A 24,296-nucleotide genomic window follows, 5' to 3' on the forward strand; every position below is an offset into this window, starting at 1 on the left:
TGGAGATCCCCCACTCTGACAAGCACTTGTAATTGTAGGAGTTGAGGCATTACATTTAGTTTGACTAGGTTCCACAGAAAGAAAATAGTAGCTCTAAAAACTCCCGACGTGAGGCGTTATGACCTTGTACATCTGCTATTTTCATAATTTTGCCTCTTTTTTATATTACTTGATAATTTTGGTCTTCATACTGTAGGCTCTATACTTTAAATTGTCACTTTACTGTCATCTGGGGATGAGAACCTCCTTGAGAACCACTGGTTTAGAGCGGTGATGTTTGACTTCAAGGCATCTTTAGATTTTTGAGACCCCAGTCCGTAGGTTTCAGGTCATATCTACGATTTGAACAAACTTCTGCCGCTCTTCCAAGACAGAATCCCTGCTCGGCCAGAGAATCCATTAAGCGCTTATGATCATCAGGCAGTACTACTTGTCAACCAGCAGATGTCCTACCCGGCGACACCAGAGTATGTTAACGGTATTAACGTACTCAAACACAACCATACAGATTGTATTGTATGTTGTTGTTGTTCTTCTTCTTGACCTGAGATCAGATTCTAAAAATGTCTTCTACATCCTGACAGTTTTCTGAAAAAGCTATGTTTCTATGTCAGTCGTTCTTCGATTTTTCAAAAATAGCAGACCTACAAGCTCGTAGCGCGCCACTCGGTGGCTCGCTATGAGCTTGTAGATCTGCTATTTTTCAATAGCTAAAGCATAACATAATGCTAACACCAAAAGGGGTTCCCGCCCAAAATGGGTTAATGCAGCTTTAAATGTGAGTGAATACCAAAGTATTTTTACGCTCTCAGAGTTATAGACCTTTTAAGGGTCCATTTGGTTCCTAAATATCAAGCATTTAGGTGGGGATCAACTGGCGCCGCCTCAAGGACCTCCAGGGGGGTCCCCAGAGCTCACGTCGAGAGCCATGTGGTACGATATGGGACATGATGAAGTGGGTGGGGCTGAACACAAGCATGCACTTATTCAGTTCTGAGCGGAAACCTTTCGCAGAATAATTCATGTCATCACGGTATACTGATTTTTTTTCTTTTTAAACCGTCCGCCGTTCAAAGAAATAATGGTCGTCGTCATTTCAGAGCAGTAATCTAATCAGCCAATATATAGCAACAGATTTAGTATAGATTTTGTTTTTGAGGATGCATTCTCTATCATGTTTTTTTTTGCAAGAAGTGTACAAGTTTTGGCCATTATAGGAATTTTGAAAAGATGGAATACCATTAGTGAATGCACACTCTAGGCCCTTACCTCCAATAATATTGCCCCTAGAGTCTATAGGGGCAATATTGGAGAATGCTGACGTCAGGGTTCGATTTTCTGGGCGGGGGATATGGGGGGAAATCCATGGCTTTTGTTTTATCATTCTTGTCACCGTTGCTACAGGGATAAGTTTTATCCTTGCTTCTGGTCAGACTGAATTAAATACATGCATTTCCCTTTGGAAAATGTAGACTGATTGTGATTGACATGTTTGTATTGATATTTATGCTTGACAACATCACATTTTAACAATTTAATTTAAAATGTGTTTTAACAAAAAAAAGATATATATATATATATATATATATATATATATATATATATAGGGGCATATAAGTGGTTAAGGAAATCGAACCCTAAATGACAAAACAGAGGCGGAGCCAATTGAAATATCACATCATAAAAGGCCAAATACCTGCAGGCGCTCGACGGCCAGCCTTATCCTGGTGCCTCCCGGCGCCCTCTTTGGTTTCCATGGGTACCTGGGATTCTGTGGCCTCATCTTCTGTCGTTTCAGAGTCTGAACGGTGGGATAAGGACACAACAACAAGGAGATTAGAAAGGGGTAGGAGGAGGAGACATGCCGGATGGATGGTGCAACGGAGAGAAATGAAGAGGTTGACGGGGGGTTGGTTTGTTGGTTGGGTGCAGGGTGGGTGGGTGGGTGGGAGGGAGGGGGTCACATATGGAGAGGACAAAGTGTGTCACATTGGAAATTACATTTCACGTTTGCTTAGAGGCACGGAACGTGATGGGTCCTTGAACAGAGGCCACGGAGAGGAGAGGAGAGGAGAGGAGAGGAGAGCCCCCCTTGGAGTGAAATAAATGGGTTGCAGTTGAACCGTGACACTAATCCAGCTGAGGCTTTATATACAAAAATGACATGGGGAGGGAGACAGACGGCTGGCTCTGCTGGGCTCCCTGTCCATGTCTGCGTCCCTTTGACTTTATACTCACAGAGTAGAAGCTAAACCAACGTAATGTCCGTTATTGCTAGACATTATCGACGGAGCAGATGCCGTTTCGTTGACAAACGGTACAGATGCCACTCTTGCTGATGACCTCTTCAGCGGCATCACAACACAATTAACCTAATCTACCAGTTAAATCGGTTGAAGAAGAGCATGCTCTTTGAAGAGACGCCTGCAAATTCCGGAGAATCCCATTATGCCAAGCAAGCTCCTTTGCTTTTGTTTTGGTACTTTACTCCATGTACATACGGTACCTGTTATTATTAATACTTACTGCTCAAATTATTACTTTTATTTATGTATTATCGTATCTCCTTTTCTGTAACTAGCTGCGTTTCTTATTTTGCGAATGCCATGATAACTGCATTTCCCTCGTGGGATCCTAAAGGTCTTAACTATCTTTCCCAGTCCTACCAGAGTAGACGCCAGGATCACAAGGCAGGGGCAGGGAGACCCCAGCGGCTGTGTTAGTTAGAGGCAAGGAAGCAACCAGGTGCTCAGGAGGTGTGCAGGTATACAACATGTAAAAAGGTAAAAAGGTGCTCCTGGGATCAATCGGGATAACACATGTATAGAACAAAGCGGAGATCCGGGCACACTTAAAGGACCACTTCATCACTTTTCAACCTATCTTCATATTATAGGTCCTCACTAATAATCATGAAAAAATGGCGCAATTCTTTTCTACTCGGTCTGTGTCTCATAGGAGGGCTGTGGGCAGTTCAGAAACCGTCTTCCAGTGACATCATCGATGGGGAATACAAGCTAATAGAAACTGCAGGCTTTCTAGTCCTGAAAAGTTGCAATGCGAAAATGGAAGCCATCGTTCTCACGATAATGAAAATCTAAACAAAATCTGCCTAATGATGATGTCACTGGAAGACGGTTTCTAAACTGCCCACAGCCCTCCTATGAGACACAGACTGAGTAGAAAGAAATCGTGCCATTTTATCATGATTATTAGTGAGGACCTATTATATGAAGATAGGTTGAAAAGTGGTGAAGTGGTCCTTTAAAGGTTAAAAAGGAGGAAAACTTTATTCAATGTTTCCTATACGGTCTTCATCAGGACTGCCCTGGTGAAGACTGTAGAGGTGGAAACATGTCGGTTGAATAACTCGGAACCCCATCTGCCCTGAGGCTGCATTAGATCTCTCATCCACCCAGAATACAGTAGACACCAGTGTTGTTTTCGTCGACTAAAACTATGACGAAAAATGTCCGTCGACTGCCTTTTCCCACTGACGAAAACTAAATGGAAACTAAATGAAAACTAACCCATGACGACTAAAACTAAGACTAAATATACTGACAATTTCGTCAACAAATAAAAACTAGACTAAAATGTTAGGAAGGGACTAGTGGACAAGAGAAGTCATTTTTCACTTGGTTGCATGCTGAAAATAGCCGATCTACAAGCTCACAACGCGTCGCGCTGCGACGCGTTGTGAGCTTGTAGATCGGCTATTTTCAGCAAGTGTAAAAACAGTCATTACGACGGCATCAAGGCCCGCCAAAATACATTTTAGTCGACTAAATCAACTGTAGATTTAGTCGACTAAAATCTTATGATATTTAGTCGACTAAAACTAGACTAACACTAAAACATTCCAGGTGACTAAAATGTGACTGGAACTAAATGAAAGCTATTGAAGAGACTATGACTAAAACTAAAATCTAAATTTGCTGCCAAAAACAACACTGGTAGACACCTGCTCTTGGCTATTCACTTTTGCTTTCTTTGTCTAACTTTTGGCGTCATCCATTTTGAGAGCATTAGCGTGAGCCAAATTCAGAAACTGTGTCCACAACACGTCCCGTGTTGTGAAAGCCATTAGGTCTGCCCATTTGAAACCCATTTTCACTAAAAGGGTCCCGATACGTAAAAGGTCTCCAATGTAATAGCTCTGGGTTTTCAAACACATCAGGTTGGCATCCAGCAATAAAACCTTTTATGAGAGCTTTGTCAAAGTCAACTGTCATCTTTGAGCCTTTTGATTAGCGCATTAATGGAAAGGAGGTGGTCATGGATAACCGTTTCATATACAGTCAGTTAAAAAGGGAAAAAGGAAGGATAGTATTCGTTCCATTGTGGGCAGCTTCCATTAAGCAGATGATTCAGAGACCACTCAAAGAAAAGTCAAACACAACCACGGAAATGGACATAAAAGATGACAAGACAAATGTAAACCTCACCCCGCTTGTAAATTCTTCTGGTATTATTCAGGAGCAGGATCTATTCTAGACCAGTGGTTCTCATAGTGGGATCCGGGGACCCCTAGGGGCCCTTGAGGAAGTTCCAGGGGGTCCCCAGATAAATGATAGTTAGGAACCAAATGGACCCTAAAGGTGGTTGCACACCGGCCAATTTCGGAATTTTCCGGAAGTACATTATTTGTCTATGGGACCCGGCAACTACTGACGATAGCAGGCGATGGTCGAAAAGTGGGCGGAGCAACGTCGCCCGAAAAGATACAAATAATTCATCTTTTTGGGCGATAACGGGCGATTGGGCGATGTGTCGGCCAATGCTCGCCCGCTGTTAAAACGCATTGTTATGGGTCGCATTGGGCAGTTTCTACATGCTGGGGACCCATACTCAACATGTCTAACATAAAACCTCAGGGTACTCAAAATGCCCAGGGTTCACATTCTGGCAAGTGGACCCATTTTGACCTGAGATCAGATTCTAAAAATGACTTCTACATCCTGACAGTTTTCTGAAAAAGCTATGTTTCTATGTCAGTCGTTCTTCGATATGAGCTATGAGCTATGAGCTTGTAGATCTGCTATTTTTCAATAGCTAAAGCATAACATAATGCTAACACCAAAAGGGGTTCCCGCCCAAAATGGGTTAAGTGGTTTACTGGAGAACTCAAACGGACACACAGAGAGAAGATGAAAGGGTGGTGAACAGAACCATGGTGGGCTGTGGATGAGTCTGAAATAAATACGGCCAACATCAGCAAGTGCAACGGTCGGGAATGAGCAAATGGATGTGGGGGGGGGGATGGGGGCGGCGGGTGGGGTAATGAAGGGGTGGGGGGGTGGGTTGGAGGGGGGGGGTTTGAAGACAAGCAGGCAACGTTTACCATAGCTTTGCTTTCGGCAGGAGCGGAAAACTTCGCTTCCGTAGTGGCAGCATGATAGGGCAGACGGGAGAGCACCGTTACTATGGTAACCAGCATCTCTCTCACCCACACCACGACCAATCCTCTTCGTACCCATTTAGAGTCTAAAGAATCAGCAGCCAAACTGCCGGGTGGCTGACAGATATGTTTACCGGTTAGAGAGCTTGGGGAGGAGGGTGATCCTGAACCACAACAACAACAACACAAATAAATAAAAACAGGTTGCGCCTCATCGCGCTGCTGCTTCCTACTATATGGAAAGCCGAGTCAGCTTTTCTCTGTCTACGATAATTGCTGAAGGAAATCTGCTTAATGAATAAAAATCCTGTGTATGTGATTTACAGTGGTGCGTGAAGTGTGTGAAGTAGTGTGTGTGTGGTTGTTATACGTGCTGTAGATCCACCCGCCCGTATCAAATGCCAAACAGCTTTGCACAGCAGGCAAAGGCAATCGACTCAGCAATGTAATTACGAAAGGCAATATTTCAAAAACGTCTCGAGTGCGATGTATATACAGTATATAGTTGAATTAGGTTTTGCTGCTCCGAGGAAATATGATTTGGAGTCTTATGTAAGCTTCTGGTTTTGGCCGGAACGCCAAAAACCATAAAGCACGAGAGGCCAGAAATTATTCACTCAGTGATGTTATGCAGGGATGGAGGAACAATATGATTACAGATAAATTGCTTAGTGGGGATGGATGTAGGATAAGAAACAATCTGCACACCGCGCAGATTGTTCATTTAACTCAATGTATACGCTCCGAGTTACAGACCTGTGTAAGGGTCCATTTGGTAACATTTGTCAGGAACCATTAACCCATTTTGACCTGAGATCAGATTCTAAAAATGCCTTCTACATCCTGACTGACATAGAAAGCTATGTTTCTATGTCAGTCGTTCTTCGATTTTTCAAAAATAGCAGACCTACAAGCTCGTAGCGCGCCACTCGGTGGCGCGCTATGAGCTTGTAGATCTGCTATTTTTCAATAGCTAAAGCATAACATAATGCTAACACCAAAAGGGGTTCCCGGACAAAATGGGTTAAAAATGCATCAAATACACTAGCAATATACTGTACATGTTCTATAACAGCAATTTGAATGCGAAATAAATGGCTTTTTAGAAGGATAAAGTAATGCAGTCTAGAGCATGCTGCTGGAGGCTAAAACATTATGATAGAAGCATGAGACACTGCTGGGGACGGAGATTTATGCAAATACAAAACTGACAATGACAGAGCACGTTGCTATATAGCCAAACGGGTACACTGACTTGACATAACAAAGTATAATAGAATAAAAGAGACGTGTAAAGTAGCTCATCCAGGCAACACACCATGTGTGAATCGGCCAAACGTCCGCTTGGTATGCCCAGTGCTCTGAAACAAGATACAGGATAACAATGTATTATTCAAAACGCAGCCCAATAGCCTCAATGTGAAAACCCACTTCGCTCATAATGGCTTTTTACTCCAAGCTAAGTAATATTTACACTCCAGTGCTGAAAAAGTTATGAACCGTAGCAATAGCTTTCACTGTGCGAGAATTGGACCAGTATTTTTCTCCATTTAGGCAACCGTCATCATAATTATTGGCCGCGGGAATGTTTCTGCACTGGGAAATAACCCTCGGAAATGTTACTGAAGCTTTATTCATCGTTTATGATGGAGAACAAATACAATTTGAGCACTTCCATAAGGCTGCCAGTCATTTTAGTAGTAGTAGTAGATTAGCAATTAAATAGTTCAAATGCTGGGCACAGTCCCATGAAAGAAAGAAAATAGCTTAACTGCGTCAGAACTATTACGCTCGAATGCCCAGCGACCGAAGCAGTGGTTTAAAAACGGAAAGATCTCACAAGTTAGGAGCGGTCCACAAAATGAGTCATTGCATTGCAGAGATTGGACAGAAAAGTTACCATGGAGTCCATAGTGAAATGACTCAACATTCAATAGACTTTCTCCTGCATGTCCTTCCCTCTGGGTATAAGGATTTTCTTTTTCTCTTTTGTACTCAATTGGATCAAGAGTTGCCTGGTGGCTAGTGACAAAATCCAGTAGGAGCTTCCGTCAATTGTTGTGGCCTCGAGGCAATCCTATCACCTCACTCCAGCTCACAGATATCTCTTTCAGAAGGGTATATTTGGCAAGCATTTAGAAATGACGACGAATATTTTAATGCTGTAAATGTCTATGGAGATATGACGTTGATGCTGAAGTCCCCCTGAGGATTGCTCATAAACGACGAGCATTAGTGTGCGTCTCTAGAAACTGGGTCTTAGTGGCTGGGTCATTTATGATGTCTCAATATAGCCCGCTGCCTCATTCATGATGTCTCAACAGGCTGTAGCCCACTGACACAGATTCATCCGCTCAGGATGTATGTCACCTATACCAGGGGTACTCAACCCGTGGGTCGCGACCCCTCGGGGGGGGTCGCCAAATTATTTTGGGGGGTCCCCAAATTATTTTCAAAAAAATATATATATATTTTTTTTTTTCACGATTTTTCAAAAATAGCAGACCTACAAGCTCGTAGGTCTGCTATGAGCTTTTTAGATCTGCTATTTTTAAATAGCTAAATTATAACAATGCTTAAAACACCAAAAGGGGTTCCCGCCCAAAATGGTTTAAGGTTATTGTAGCAGTCAATTTATATTGGGGGTCGGGAGGGGGCGGGGCGGGGGTCCCGAGACGTTGCCAAAGCATTTCCGGGGGTCCCCGGCCAAAAAGGTTGAGAACCCCTGACCTATACTATGCAATAAGTGTTATATAACAACAGTAGCCATGTATGTACATATTTCAGCACTCAAATACCTTGTTTGCTTGCCGCCGCAAACATGCGCTATACGTATTGCAAACAGTGGCAGACTTTAGAATGGAATATAGAATATTTTTTTAACATACAACTTTGTGTCAAATTACGAAGCTTGCACTGTACTACCAAGTCTAGTAATACCAATACCAAAATATACACAGTGAACTCATTAGTCATGTTGATTCAACTTTGAACTTTTGAAGAGAGTACAAGTGGGTCTGGTCCATTAGGTTTCATTTGTACACTCTTTGGAGTTAAATTAACACTGGGGATTTTACCGAGTAGCCACCAGGCAACAAACAACACAACGGAGTGTGAATATTATTGCTGTGCCTCAAACACTACCCTTTGTATCATTGTATATTTAGGAACAGAAAGGTATAGCAGCATACGATAAGAGGCTTGCTCGTTGTGTAAACTACACAACTATACATGCACACAGGTGTATTCGGGTGAGTTATATCCAAGACCCTCTCTTTTTAAATCTACTGTAGGTTGCATGTACTGTTCCGGCGTTTGAACGAACATTTTTCTCCTTAAAGAGAACCCGAAACAGTTTCTTCAGTACCATTTGTAATTTACAAGTGAAAGGGTGTGGTGTGAAATCTCACTGCAACTGTCCATCTACTGTATATACAGTACCATCTAAAGACCTACCATCAACGCCAACAGTTCTGCTCATGATGATAGCGCTCAGAAATCACAGTAAACTATTGGCTCCATCTCACAAAAGAAACCCACTCACCTGAAAACGCTTCTTTGACCAGATTTTCTTCATAACTGTGAGCAGCGGTGTCGTACCTGTGGCACGAAAAAAAGAAAACTCACAAAGACAATCACCTCCGAGTCCAAACCCTGTCCGAAAAGCCCCGGGTGTGGCATCAAAATCCTCAAGTCAAAATGGGATTCAGCTGTGTGAGTGTGAGTGGGTGTATTTATCACCAGTCTGGCAGCGAGAGAGAGAGACAGAGAGAGAGAGAGAGAGAGAGAGAGAGAGAGAGAGAGAGAGAGAGAGAGAGAGAGAGAGAGAGAGAGAGAGAGAGCGCCCAGGAGATATCCAAAGAGGATGCAAATCAAGTGAAAGCCAGTTTTGTATGTGTGTATGTGCGTGCGATGTGTGTGATCAGTGCCTGTGTGACGTAGTAGCTGGGAGAGAGTGAGGTGACTCTCTAGATCTATCGGTTTGGTACTACCCCCCCACCCTCCCCCCACCCACCCCCACCCCCAACCCTCTTCCAACCTCCCTGCCTCTCTCAGAGCGCTCTCAGACCATGAGAGGCCAGTTATGACAGCTTTGTCGGCCAAGCAAAGGGTTTGATGCGCTGATGAGAGCACAAAGGGCGGATGGGGGGGTTGGGGGGGTGGAGAGAGGGGGAGACAACGGAGAGAGCAGAATATGCTCCAAAGCAAAGAGAAGATTGTTGTGTCCCGTGGAGTGTATTCTGTCCTCCTCAGAGCAGATGCAGTGTGTGTGAGAGAGAGAGAGATGAGAGGAGGCATGCAGCCGGAGCCGGCAATCAGGAGAGACAGGCAGAGAGAGAGAGAGAGAGAGACGGAGGGAGAGAGAGAGATTGAGAGAGGGAGAGAGGGAGGGCAGAGAGAAAGGAAGACAAGGAGGGAGAGCCAATGAAAGTGGCTGAGATGATGGAGAGGAACGGAAGAAAGTGGGAGGGAGGGGGAGAAGCAGATGTGTGTGATGCAGAGCCAGATAAAGAAGAGAGAGAACTAGACATTTAGTCGCTTCTATTTACCTCAGAAACAGGGATAAGCTCAGCCCTTCCTCCCGGTCACGCCTACTTGAAATAAAACAGAAATAAAGAAAAGAACCTCAATCCGTGAGCTCCATCTTCCTCTCTTCCTTTGTTTCCCTGTTTCCCTCTCTCTCTCTCTCTCTCTCTCTCTCTCTCACACACTTCCCCTCCCCTCCCCTCCCAGGATGGATGAGAGGGGGGGCAGAAGGGGCAGCGTAGTAGGCGAACACAGCCCCCCAGGGTACACAGCGGCTCACGGACACCATGAACCAGCCAGGCAGCAGCCATCAATAAAACATCCATATCCCATGTCTGCCATGCAGCCAGAACCACGTTGCTGTGTGCAGCCAGAACCACGTTGCGGTGTGCAGCCAGAACCACGTTGCTGTGTGTGTGCAGCCAGAACCACGTTGCTGTGTGCAGCCAGAACCACGTTGCTGTGTGCAGCCAGAACCACGTTGCTGTGTGCAGACAGAACCACGTTGCTGTGTGCAGCCAGAACCACGTTGCTGTGTGCAGACAGAACCACGTTGCTGTGTGCAGACAGAACCACGTTGCTGTGTGCAGCCAGAACCACGTTGCTGTGTGCAGCCAGAACCACGTTGCTGTGTGCAGCCAGAACCACGTTGCTATGTGTGCAGCCAGAACCACGTTGCTGTGTGTGTGCAGCCAGAACCACGTTGCTGTGTGTGTGCAGCCAGAACCACGTTGCTGTGTGTGCAGCCAGAACCACGTTGCTGTGTGCAGCCAGAACCACGTTGCTGTGTGTGTGCAGCCAGAACCACGTTGCTGTGTGTGTGCAGCCAGAACCACGTTGCTATGTGTGCAGCCAGAACCACGTTGCTGTGTGTGTGCAGCCAGAACCACGTTGCTGTGTGTGTGCAGCCAGAACCACGTTGCTGTGTGTGCAGCCAGAACCACGTTGCTGTGTGCAGCCAGAACCACGTTGCTGTGTGCAGCCAGAACCACGTTGCTGTGTGCAGCCAGAACCACGTTGCTGTGTGCAGCCAGAACCACGTTGCTGTGTGCATCCAGAACCACGTTGCTGTGTGCAGCCAGAACCACGTTGCTGTGTGCAGCCAGAACCACGTTGCTATGTGTGCAGCCAGAACCACGTTGCTGTGTGTGCAGCCAGAACCACGTTGCTGTGTGTGTGCAGCCAGAACCACGTTGCTGTGTGCAGCCAGAACCACGTTGCTGTGTGTGCAGCCAGAACCACGTTGCTGTGTGTGTGCAGCCAGAACCACGTTGCTGTGTGCAGCCAGAACCACGTTGCTGTGTGCAGCCAGAACCACGTTGCTGTGTGCAGCCAGAACCACGTTGCTGTGTGCAGACAGAACCACGTTGCTGTGTGCAGCCAGAACCACGTTGCTGTGTGCAGCCAGAACCACGTTGCTGTGTGCAGACAGCCATCAGGGCTGGATGTGATGCAAAGCATAAGCTGCCCGGGGGCTGTTTGCTAAAAACATCCCCTCTCTCCTCTTTGCAGAATAGCAGTGGTGCAAAAAGTACTCAAATGTTTTACTTAGGTGCAAAGTATCAATACTGTAATGTACTCGTTACAAGTAAAAGTGCAGAATTCAAAATGTAACTTCAGTAAAACTAAAAGTACAAAAGTATTGGCATAAAAATGTACCCAAAGTACGAAAAGTAGAAGTACTCATCATGCAGACTGTCTCATTTAAAATGTATACAAATATTTTGAAAATAGCAGATCTACAAGCTCACAATGCATCGCATCGCAACACATTGTGAGTGGATAATAGATCGGCAATTTTATATTGGCCGAAATGTATATACAGTAGGGCTGAAGTGCTTTATTCTATGTTTTGTAATAATCTGTAAAAATCTACAAAGTAACTAATAAATGTAGTGGAGTAAAAGTGCAATATTTGGATCTAAATGTAGTGGAGTAGAAGCAAAAGTATTGGAAATTGGAAATACTCCAGGAAAATACAAATACCTCAAATTGTACTTAAGTACAGTACTTAACCCATTCTGGACGGGAACCCCTTTTGTGTTTTAAGCATTATGTTATGAAAAATAGCAGATCTACAAGCTCATAGCGCGGCACTCGGTGCCGCGCTATGAGCTTGTAGATCTGCTATTTTTGCATTTAACATAATGATTAAAACACAAACGCTCGTAGCCGTGCTACGAGCTTGTAGATCTGCTAATTTTTTTGAAAAATCGTGAAAATGTGGTGCAAATCTTTGAATATATATATTCTTTCACAGTGAATGTTTTTAACTCAAATCTTTGTTTCTGGGTGGGTCCCTGCCTGGAACAACATATTTTCAGATGGGGTTCTGCGACCAAATTTCATATATAATTCTGGGGCTCCTGGACATGAAATAGTTTGAGAACCACTGACATTAGAAACATAGGTTTTTCAGAAAACTGTCAGGATTCAGATTATCGGCCTCAGGTCTATATGCACTTAGTTACTTTCCCCCACTGCTTAACCCATTTTGGGGCGAGAACCCCTTTTGGTGTTAGCATTATGTTATGCTTTAGCTATTGTAAAATAGCAGATCTACAAGCTCATAGCGCGCCACCGAGTGGCGCGCTATGAGCTTGTAGGTCTGCTATTTTTGAAAAATCGAAGAACGACTGACATAGAAACAAAGCTTTTTCAGAAAACTGTCAGGATGTAGAAGACATTTTTAGAATCTGATCTCAGGTCAGAATGGGATAATAGCACTGCCAATCCACGCACACCGGCGAATAAACACGAGCAAGATGAAGACGTATGTAATGTATGTACAGTATGTACAGTATGACTTGACTGGTGTGACTGAACACTACAAAGACGAATGGATGTCAGGCTAACTTCACAAACAACAACAATAATTCAAAAACATCAAAAACAAAAGCCATCTCAATGTGCTTTCACTACCTCGCCGTTGGAATAAAAGCAGATGAATACATCAGAGCTCCGCTGTAGGCATGAGGAATATGAGATGTTTGACAACCAATATGTGTGTCTCCCCACAGTCGTTTTATGTCACCGGGGGTGGGAATAAAATCTAGGTCAGCCAATACAACATAATCCCTCAAAGAAAGCCTGTTTTGTTTGTTTGTAGAGACAAATAAATGTTTCCAGTGCTCGATTTTTTTTTTTTTTTACTTAACTCATTCTCTTCTTTTTTTTTTTTAAACTTTGTTTTTATTTAGATTTTTCGGTGAACAGGTGGGTCACATTGGGCATCACAGTACATTTTGTAATTGTTACAAGTCATTTGTTACATTAATTATTATTAACTTTCATTGTGTTACGGGTCATACAGTTCCAGGTGGGTAGGGGAACCCTCTTTGAGTAGTTACAGTTCGTTTTAGTCAGTTCGCTCCCAGTTACAGGGTTCATGATAACTATACATCGGTATTCCATTCTTTTTGTTGCTTAAATTAAATCAATGTACAAGATTATGAAAAACAATGACGGAAGGTGAAAAAGAAAACAGAGGGAAAACAGAGAATCCTAAAAATAAAATAAAATACGAAACAGACTCGGGTAAACAGTGGACAAAACAAATAAAACAAAAACTTGAGCACAACAGATACAATGATGACATCATTAATGACAGAATAATGACAGTGTTCACCTCTTATTCATTCATACGGATCCTTTACAAAATGTCTATTCCCATGTATAATATCCATTTCAACCAGTATCTGTGAAACTTTTCTGTACATATCCTAACTGCGAAAGTAAGTTCCTCCATTTCGTATATGTTTCGTACAATGGCTGTCCACTCTCCTTTCGTGGGCGGGCTTCTATCCAGCCACTTCTTGGTTATTGCTTTTTTTGCTGCCACTAGCAATATTTTAAGAAGGTATTTATCTGGGGTATTAAGGTCCTCTGGTATGTTACACAGGTAAACCTTTGTAAATTCAAATTCAATCTCAAAACCCATTATTGTGTTAATGTCCGATACTATTTCTAGCCAGAATCGTTGTATTATCGGGCAGTCCCAGAATACGTGGAAGTGGTCAGCCATTGCATTATTACATTTTCTCCAACAGTTGCCTGCTTCCGGTGTCCCACTCTGTAGGCTTTTTATTTTCGGTGTAATGAAGAACCTAATCATGTTTTTCCATGAGAATTCTCTCCATAGGCCAGAACTAGTGGTTGTGGATATCATATTACATATATTCAGCCAGTCCTCCTCTGCGATGGTTAGATTTGCCTCTTTTTCCCATTTAAGTCTGATATAAGCTGTGGAGTGATTTTTAGCAGATTGTATATTCGAATATAGCTTTGATATCAGTTTTTTGGTGGTTTCGCCTTTATAAGCTTCAGTAAAGATGTAAATCAGGTCAGTTTGAGGTTTGTCTGTTTTTATGTTCTTATCAAAATGATGCCTTAACTGTAGGTACCTATAAAAATCTTGTTTTTCTAAATCGTGTTTGTCTTTCAGATATTGGAAGCTTTCCAGGCCTGTACTGGATGAGATCAGACAATATGTTGTTATACCATCCCAAATCCATCGTTTGAATCTAGCATCCATCTGGGCTGGTTTGAAATCTGTATCATATGCTATCCATTTCAATCTCTGTACGTCTTTATTTATCTTTTGGTCCTTACATTCCTTAAACCAGACGTTCAGAGGGACTTTCGTCCATTTACTTAATTCTCCTGAGTGTTTCCTCATGAGAGTCCTATCACCCAGTACTGCCTGGAGGGGGACATCCAATTGATTTATTTCAATTTCTTTCCATTTTGCATCGTATTCCGGATTACACCAATAAACTAAGTATCTTATTTGTGCTGCTTTATAATAGTCTTCTAAGCATGGGAGAGACGTGCCTCCCTCATCTTTAGGCAACTGTAATGTTTTGAAACGTACTCTGGGTTTCTTACCTCTCCAGACGAACCTGGAGATAGCTCTATTCCAGTTGTCAAATTGTTTTTTTGGTATTTCTACCGGTAAGGATTGAAAGAGGAATAGTAATCTTGGCAGGATATTCATTTTTACGGCTTCTATTCTATCATGCATACCAAACACCAGGGGGGCCCATCTGTCCAAATCTGATTGTATTTCTTTCGTGATGAGATCATAGTTTTCACTATAGATATTTGTCAGGTCTTTCGGTATATTAATACCCAGATATCTAATTGTTTTTGCGCTCCATTTAAAATTGTATTTATTTCGTATATCCTCATGGGGTGAATAGTTAAATGAAAGGACTTGGGTTTTGTCTATGTTCAGTTTGTATCCGGAGTATGTACCATATATTTCCAGACAGGCCATGAGCTTTGGCAGACTGGTCTCTGGGTCGGAAAGTGTCACCAATACGTCATCGGCATATAGGCTAATTTTATGTTCCGAGGCTGATCCTTTCATTGAAATTCCTATTATAGAGTCATCCTCCCTTATTGTTTGAGCGAGTGCTTCTATGAATAGTGCAAAGAGGGCGGGGCTTAAGTTACAGCCTTGGCGGCAACCACGTTCCAACTTGATTGTGTTTGACAGGCTGCCATTTATTTTGATTCGAGCAGTCGGTTGGTAGTACAGGGATCTGAGACAGTTTACAATTTGTTCTTTAAATCCAAGGCGTTGCAGTACCATGTATAGAAACTCCCAGCGACAAGCATCGAACGCTTTCTCCGCGTCCAGGCTAATTGCTAATGATTTAGCATTGTTCTTACTCATATTGTCTATCAGGAATAGTGCACGCCTGACATTATCCTGTGTCTGCCTATTTTTTATGAAACCACATTGGTCTGTGTCTATTATATCTGGAAGTATGTCTTCTAGTCTTTTTGCCATTATTGAAGCGAACAGTCTGTAGTCTATATTGAGTACCGAGATAGGCCTGTAGGAGCTACATTCTGTTTTATCTTTGCCTGCTTTTGGTATCACCGAGATTATAGCCTGTCTCCAGGATACAGGTGTTTCTCCCCCTTTAAGTACATGGTTAAAACAACTCCTAAGTGTGGACGTTATTGAGCCTTTAAATACCTTATACCATTCGGCCGGGAAGCCATCACCCCCTGACATTTTGTTAGTCTTCAATCTGGATATAGCATAGTCAATTTCCAATGTTGTAATGTCTGTAATTAACGATTTATTTTGTGTTTCTCCTATCGTTGGTAAATCCAAGGATTCCAGGAAATTCTGTACCAGGGGGGGTTCTGCCGCTGTTGGTTGAGAGTATAATTTTTTATAGTATTTTTCAAATGATTTCTGTATTTCTTCCGTAGTGTGGCTCAAACTGTTGGTAACCGGGTCCTTAATTTTGAAGATTGATCTTTCATTTTGTTGTTTACGTAATTTCCATGCCAACACTTTTTTTGCTCTAGGGCCATTTTCATAATATTTCTGTCTAATATATTTGAGTTTTATTTCCACTTGTTTGTCAAGTATCTCGTTTAGCTTTAGTCTTGTTGTACGTATTTGCCCCAGTAGTTGGGGATCATTTGAGTCCATGTGTTGTTTCTCTAAGTTTTCCAATCCACTAGTTAAATCATTGACACGTTTTTGTTGCAGTTTTTTGTGATTAGCTGACCACATTATTAGTTTCCCTCTCATCACTGCTTTGGCTGCATCCCATAAGATATCAGGTGTTATATCTTCGGTGTCGTTAAGTTCCAAGTACTCTTTTATTTCTTTTATATTATATTCCTGGAATTGGGTGTTATTTAGGAGGCTCGTATTTAATCTCCAAACTGTGTTTCTCCGTTGAACATCCAGGTGGAGCCTCAGGTATACCCCTGCATGGTCAGAAATGTCTTTTACCCCTATCTTACAATCTATAATCCTATGTCTCTCTGTGTTAAACATGAAAAAATAATCAAGTCGACTGTGTACCCCATGTGGATGAGAGAAGAAACTAAATTGTTTCGCTGTTGGGTTAAGATCTCTCCATACGTCAAACATCTCCATTTCCTTAATTAATTTCTTAACATACAGTGACTCCTGGTTGATTATCTTTCGTGGGTTTGAGGAGTCCTGAGCCTCCATCTGGATATTAAAATCCCCGGCTGCGATTAGCGTACCTGTGGCTTCGGTAGCAATGAGCTCAAATATTTTCTTAGTTAGTAATTTATCCGAGCCTGGTGGTCTATAAACGTTGAGTAATGTCACTTCCCTAGAGTCAAGAAGTCCTTTAACCAAAACATAGCGTCCCTCTTTGTCTGCAATTTGTGCATTGAGTTGGAAAGTGATCTTATTTGAAATAAGTATTGCAACACCTCTAGTATGTCCCTTGTATGATGAATAGAATGTATTTTTAAATCCCAGTTTCTTCAATTTTTCATGCTCATCTCGCATCATATGTGTTTCCTGCCAGAAGATTATTTGTTGGTCTTCTCTTTTCATCTTAGCTATAAGCTTGCTTCTTTTAATTGGTCCCTGTAGCCCGTTAACATTGAGTGTAACTATTTTATATTCTTGTTGTGACATGTGTTGTTCATTGGTATACAATTATTTCCTCTGTGAGCCCGAGTTGACCTTAACTTGTCTAATGCATTATTAGCAACACCAATAATCATCAGAATAAAAAACAAAAACATAAGTACAATAGTAACTTCCAAAGTTGAGGTTTCTTCTGTAAGCAATACCTCAAGTGGAAAGGTAATCCTCTGTGTAGCAGAAGGCCTTTCTAGCACAAACTCACTGTTATACTGTGAATCGGTGCACATGACATCAGGTGGAGTCTTTGGTCTCCCAGACAACAGGTCTGTATTAACAGCAAACATCTGAGTGTAAAACAACCTATCAGGCAGGTATTTAGTGTTCATTCAGTCAAAAGTCCAAACGATGGTAGTAGTGTTAAAGAAAATAATACATATACAAGAGTAAATATAAATAAAAGCAAAAAAGAGAGAAGAGAGGGGGGAGAGATGAACCCTTATCGGGTATTATATCCCATTCTGAGTTCAGGGGTTTGTCTCCCTTTCCTGCCCCTGCCTTTCCAAGTACCCCCCCCCCCCCCCCACACACACACACACACACAAAAAATAAAATTAAAATAAATTAAAGTAAAGACAATATATACACATATATACATACAGGCATATATACATATACATTCAAGCACACATACACACACTCTCCTCCATCCCTACTTGCAACCACACACACCCCCACACACACCTCCCACACGCGCGCACGTACATATCTATATCATGAGTATGTATCAGACTTCTGAACAGAGAAGTAGGTATACCGTCCAGAACCTGGACTCCTCTTCTCAAAGCATTACCCCTATGCGCACGCACACACACGCACACACACACACACACACACACGCACGCACGCACGCACGCACGCACGCACGCACGCACGCACGCACACACACACATCCACACACCCCCCCCCCCCCCCCCCCCCACACACACACAAAACTACCATTCAATTTCGGAATGAAAAGAAAAGCACTGATATTCGGTCGTGTATAATTTAAATAATAAAACAGAAGTGTCTTGTATAAAGTAAAGCGGGTGAAAATGATCAGAAATAGAAAATAAGTAAAACAAAGAACAAACGGGGGTCCAAGTTCCACTGTCTTCTTTTAAGTGTGGGTATTATTCTGTACATTGTTCTTTCTTTAACAGTGTGTTTTGGTCTTACCCCGTCGTTGAATAGTCAGCATTAAAGGTTACTTGTTTTCAGGCAGCGACGTCTTCATCCAGGACCAGTGGTGGTGGTGGAGTTGGTGGGTTGCGGCGGAATTCTTGAAGCCTCTGTGTTGCTCTCAGCAGTGCGTCTCGGTTGAGTGGCGTCTTCCTCCCCACCTTCCTCCAGGGTGATTTCCTCAGCGTCGTCGGGTTATCTGCGGTGGTAGTTGTGGAGGTGGTGGGTTGAGGGCCTCCCTCTTCCTCGGCGTTCAGGATCCCCCTCTTCTTCAAATCCTCTCTTGCTTCCTCCACGTTGTTGTAGGTGATGCTGGGTCCCGTGGGGCGACCAGCACCATCGTAAAACACACGTAGTTTTGTCAGCGGGGGTGTTTGGAATGCGAGTCCTTTGTTTTTGAGGAGCAAGCGAATTGGGGCATATGCTTTCCTTTTTATCTGTATTTCCTGAGGGTAATCATTATCAAAATACACCCTTTTGCCGTTCAGTAGGACAATTTTTTTCTTCCATGCTGCATTACGTACCAGCTCCTTGGTCTTGTCCTCCAGAAAGCACATTATGATTGAACGTGGGGTGGCGGTCGGCGGTGGTTTGGGAACGAGGGATCGGTGGCAACGCTGTATGCCCAGGTCAATGTCCAGTGCCAATTCAGTTTTTATAAAGTTATTAATGAACCCCATCATGTCATTAGCCTCGCTATTTTCAGCTACATTGTATAAACGCAGGTTTTGGCGTCGAGACCGTGTTTCTAAGTCTAAAACCTTCTCTTGCAACCTCTCGTGTTCTTGTAGTAGTGAACTCATTATGTCGTTGGCGTCTGCACTCCACTCCTCGACGCTCGCCACCCGCCGCTCTGCTTGTTCAACGTTGTCCACGGTGCTTTGTACTTTGGTGACAAGCCTCGTCAATTTGTTGTTGAAGTCGTCTTTGAAACCTGAGATTTCCTTGCGCATTTGTTCGGAAATAGTCTCTTTAAAGTCCTCCAACTCCATCCTAACTTCGGTCCTCATGGCTTTTATGTCAGCGTGTATCGCATTCATACTTGCTTGTAGGCACGCCATGGCGTTTATCTCCGGTTCCATGGCCACGCTGCCGTCGTAACTCTTCTCCGTTGTTTGCTTGCCTTTCTTTTCCGATCTGGTGGTTGTTTTATCACTTTTAGCTTTTCGTTGGTCTTCCCCTTCCATTTTTGTGTTTTTATTTCAGAATATAGTTCGTTTTAGGGGGAAAAAAAAGTAAACCTTGCTGGGAGCTCTTGTCTCACACTGCTGCTCTTTCTGGTGTCATACCGGAAGTCCCTTAACTCATTCTCTTCTAAAGGCGACATTGGACGACTTCTATGAATAGTCACAGATCGTCTAGGACGACATCTAACGACCCCTTATAGTTTATAATGCATCCAGCATCGTTAGTATCATTTTTACCGGTTCTTGGCGTCTCCCGTCGCCTGGCAACGATCTGCTTCCGCATTGTGACGTCATCCAATATTTTCCCTCCATCCACTGTATCTTTAGCGACGGTCTTTAGCGCAGTTTTTCTCGGAATAGAGGGTATGCGCGTGACATCATCATCAAACCAGGAAGTTATGCAGGAACGTCTACTGAGTGGCAAAAAACTACTTTCTGGCCTTTACAGCCCAGACATCCACACAGAAAAGTCATATCTGATTGCATTAAACAACATTAAACGATGTTAAACTCACTTTGCCTGTTGCTTTGCCACTCGATTTGCCACTCGATGTGCCATTCACTTTAAGCATGTGCATACTCTCTATTGAAGCTCAGATTGAGGTGATCAGAATCAGAAATCAGAAGCCTTTATTAGCCATACATGTAAACATGTTAGGAATTTGTTTCGGTAGTACAGTTGCAGATTGCAGTTACCATGCACTGATCATACAGAACATCAATGTTTTAGGAGCTCAATAAAAAATCCCGGTGACCTCGCTGTACCGTTTTAGCACTTATGATGAAAGTATCACCCGTCTTCCCCGGAAATGACGGATTGTTGCCGGAAGCTCACCAAATCAGCTGGTGGCTCTTCAGAATAAGGGCTTACGGCTCTCTGAGCCACCACTAGATGGGGTTGTTGGCTTACGGCTCTCTGAGCCACCACTAGATGGGGTTGTTGGCATCGGCGGTCATAAAGTTTAGTAAAAGTATCAATACTTTATACTGCAATGTAGAAGTGCTCCGTTACAAGTGAACTTCCGGTATTTATAGTTTACTTAAAAGTACAAAAGTATTGTCATCAAATTAAATATAGGAAAATACCAAAAGTAAAAGTTGTGCAGAAAGTTACATTTCACAAGTTCTAAATGTATACAAATCTTTGGAAAATAGCAGAAATATATATAGGGCTGAAGTGCGCGTAATGTATGTTTTGTGATAATAATCCAAATCTGCAAAGTAACTAGTAACTAAAGCTATCAAATACTTTAGTAATTGTAAAAGTTGAAATTGTGGAGTAAAAAGTACAATATTTTCCTCTGAGATGTAATGGAGTAGAAGTGAAAGTATTGACATTTGGAAATACTGCAGTACAGTAGAAGTACCTCCAAAAAGAGTAAATGTACTTATAGTTAGTTTACACCACTGCATGTTTCTGTCACGTGCATGTGTGCACGAACGCGTGCACACGCACACAAAGATACCCCGCACAGTGCGCACACGATGACACAGAATCACACAGTCGTGGGGCATGCACTCACTCAAACGCGATTAGCTCTCTCCGAGACGGAGCGACTGACTGACTGGTGCTCTGACGCACTTGTGCGTCTGTCACGCACGCACACACACACACACACACACACACACACACACACACACACACACACACACACACACACACACACACACACACACACACACACACACACACACACACACACACACACACACACACACACACACACACACACACACACACACTTTAATTGATCAGACACATCTGCCCACCACCCCACCCCCCCCCCCCCCCCCCCCCCGCACCGCCCACCTCTTTCATCAACTGGGTCTAAAAATAACCGCCTGAACGTTCCAGAATCCCATTGAATGGCGGTGCTCTCTCTCTCACTCTGCTCAACAATGATGTGCTTTTTAGCGCCGTTAATTGAGACGTAGGGTCGGTCGGCCCTGGAATGCACACGGATCGATGTGAGAGACCCACTGCTGTTATAAATCAGTGACAGGTGTTTTCCATTTCACCTGAACTCCAATGATGATGTGTAGACCAAGCCTGTCTCAAACAAAACACGGTGATATGGCACGGATTGGCAATTCCATACGTACACGCCTAGAACACCCTAAATCTGTACATATCACACTGTACATAGACTGTGACGGAGGGGCGCAGTCTCTACTGAACTTGAGCCATGAGAGACACCACCGAGCGAGCTAAAGCGTGCAAGTTGCCGTGTCGAACGTTGCGAAGTTCGGTAGCGCCGACTCAGACCCGTCCGAGTTGTAACCCGATTGTCACAGAATCGTAAATAATGTCAAACCTGATTTCACCCAAACACGGTGAAATAGCACGGATTGGCGATTCCATACATTAGTAGTGGTGTAATATGTACGGATTTGGGGGTTTTCTAGTACTGTATGTACAGAATTGCCAATCCGTGCTATTTCACCGTGTTTGGGTGAGATCGGGCTGGGTAGACATATAGGTGGGGATGGCACGGGTTTATGTGATTATGCTGCAAGGAAAATTCAAGGTCTATTAAACCCATTTAGGCCTGAGCTCGATTCTACGAAATGTCTTCTACATCCTGACAGTTTTCTGAAAAAGCTGTTTCTATGTCAGTCGTTCTTCGATTTTTCAAAAATAGCAGACCTACAAGCTCATAGCGCGCCACTCGGTGGCGCGCTATGAGCTTGTAGATCTGCTATTTTTCAATAGCTAAAGCATAACATAATGCTAACACCAAAAGGGGTTCCCGTCCCCGAATGGGTTAAACCCATTTGGACCAGCAGGGACTGGGGTTGCAAATTAGCCTCAGCTATAAACCCCATATACAATGCAACGGTTTCATGTTTTTATAACTTGATACTTTGTTTTTTTTGTATTGTCCTTGTCAAATTAAGATATAAATAAAAAACTTGTGTTGGGGTCCCTCCTATCCATTTCTACTCTCTTTATGCAGTGTGTGCAAGGCTGTTAATTACAGATAGAAACAGGTAGTGAGCTAAAAACAGAGCAGACACAGGTTGGTAAGAGAGGAGACATACGACTACGCTTTTTAAAAATACAAATACTGTAAGTAGACTTAAAGGACCACTTCACCACTTTTCAACCTATCTTCATATAATAGGTCCTCACTAATAATCATGAAAAAAAACATTCTACTCGGTCTGTGTCTCATAGGAGGGCTGTGGGCAGTTCAGAAACCGTCTTCCAGTGACATCATCGATGGGGAATCCAAGCTAATAGAAACTGCAGGCTTTCTAGTCCTGAAAAGTTGCAATGCGAAAATGGAAGCCATCGTTCTCACGATAATGAAAATCTAAACATTTTTGTAAAGAAATCTTGTTTAAAAAATAATCTACCTAATGATGATGTCACTGGAAGACGGTTTCTAAACTGCCCATAGCCCTCCTATGAGACACAGACTGAGTAGAAACAAATCGTGCCATTTTATCATGATTATTAGTGAGAACCTATTATATGAAGATACTGTAGGTTGAAAAGTGGTGAAGTGGTCCTTTAATGTCTGACATGGCCATCTGCACTCGGACTGACTGGGTTGGCATAACAAATAAACTGTTCATAAATATAATATAATTGTGTGCTGTGTCTTGCACTGAAAAACAGATCTACAAGCTCACGACACATGGCAGCTGTCATAAGTTGTGGACTTGTAGATCTGCTATTTTTGGTGCACAAACCCGAGTAAAAACAACGCCTAATGCACATTCTATCACCAGTAGCATGAGCACATACGTGTTTTCTTGTTGTCACACACATCTCCGTGTCCACGCGGCGTCCCTCCCCCCAATCCATCTTCTCCGCTGAGAGGGATCGGCTCCAGCAGAGAGTGCAGTAATCAATAGCAATGCTCTATGCGTGACACGGGATACAACCAAACTCTTATCAGCACCGGCTAGTACACCAAGCCCCCAGAAGGACTGGCCAACGTTGAAGCGCTCGGCCCTACTGGTCAGAGCTGGGACTGCAGGCGGGCCCGTGCATTTAGCACGGGTTTAACATTGAGCACTTCCGCATTTTGCAAATGAAAAAAATGAAATAGAGCGTTCTTCCGGGTGCTTCAAAACGCCACAGGGTGGAACGGGTACTGCATTTCCGGTTGTATTGTCCGCATTGCATTACATATTTCCGGTTGCATTGTCCAGAACCAGCACAAAAGCCTCATTTGGCATGCCCTGACAAAGAACTCCATATATGGGCATAAAAGGGACACATACATAACTGCATTTGACACACGTGTTCACTCCACCACAATGATGCGCAACCTCGCCCTTTATTAGCCAATTGATTACACCTGAGGAATTCAGCAATCCAGTCAAACTCTAGTCAAACACACAGACTTCATTATTTTTCTGGTCATAGGGTGCAAATTTCAAATTGTACTTGTCACAGTCACAGACTTTGTCTATCTAGGTGTTTTATTTCTACGTTCTGTTCTAGTGGTTTTGGTTCTATGTTCTTGTCCTCCCAGCTGTTTCCCATGTGCAATCAACCCTCATGTGTATATTAGTGTTGTTCCCCAGTCACTTCTTGTCGGATCATTGTTTGTGTTGGATC

The 24,296-nt window shown here is 43.2% G+C and overlaps 1 protein-coding gene across 1 annotated transcript in view; it reads right to left on the reverse strand.

Annotated features, from left to right (window-relative positions):
- The window catches only part of LOC306917208 (striated muscle preferentially expressed protein kinase-like), a gene marked incomplete at its 3' end in the record, with an annotated part of 59,377 nt that overhangs the window by 9,585 nt on the left and 25,496 nt on the right, over positions 1-24,296 (reverse strand). Inside the window, exon 4 of the mRNA XM_079495340.1 lies at positions 1,697-1,801. Within this exon, the coding sequence (XP_079351466.1) occupies positions 1,697-1,801 (105 nt within the window). The remainder of the gene's footprint in view (positions 1-1,696; positions 1,802-24,296) is intronic.

Source organism: Electrona antarctica (assembly GCF_951216825.1).
Source record: "Electrona antarctica genome assembly, chromosome: 24".
Taxonomy (NCBI): Eukaryota; Metazoa; Chordata; class Actinopteri; order Myctophiformes; family Myctophidae; genus Electrona; species Electrona antarctica.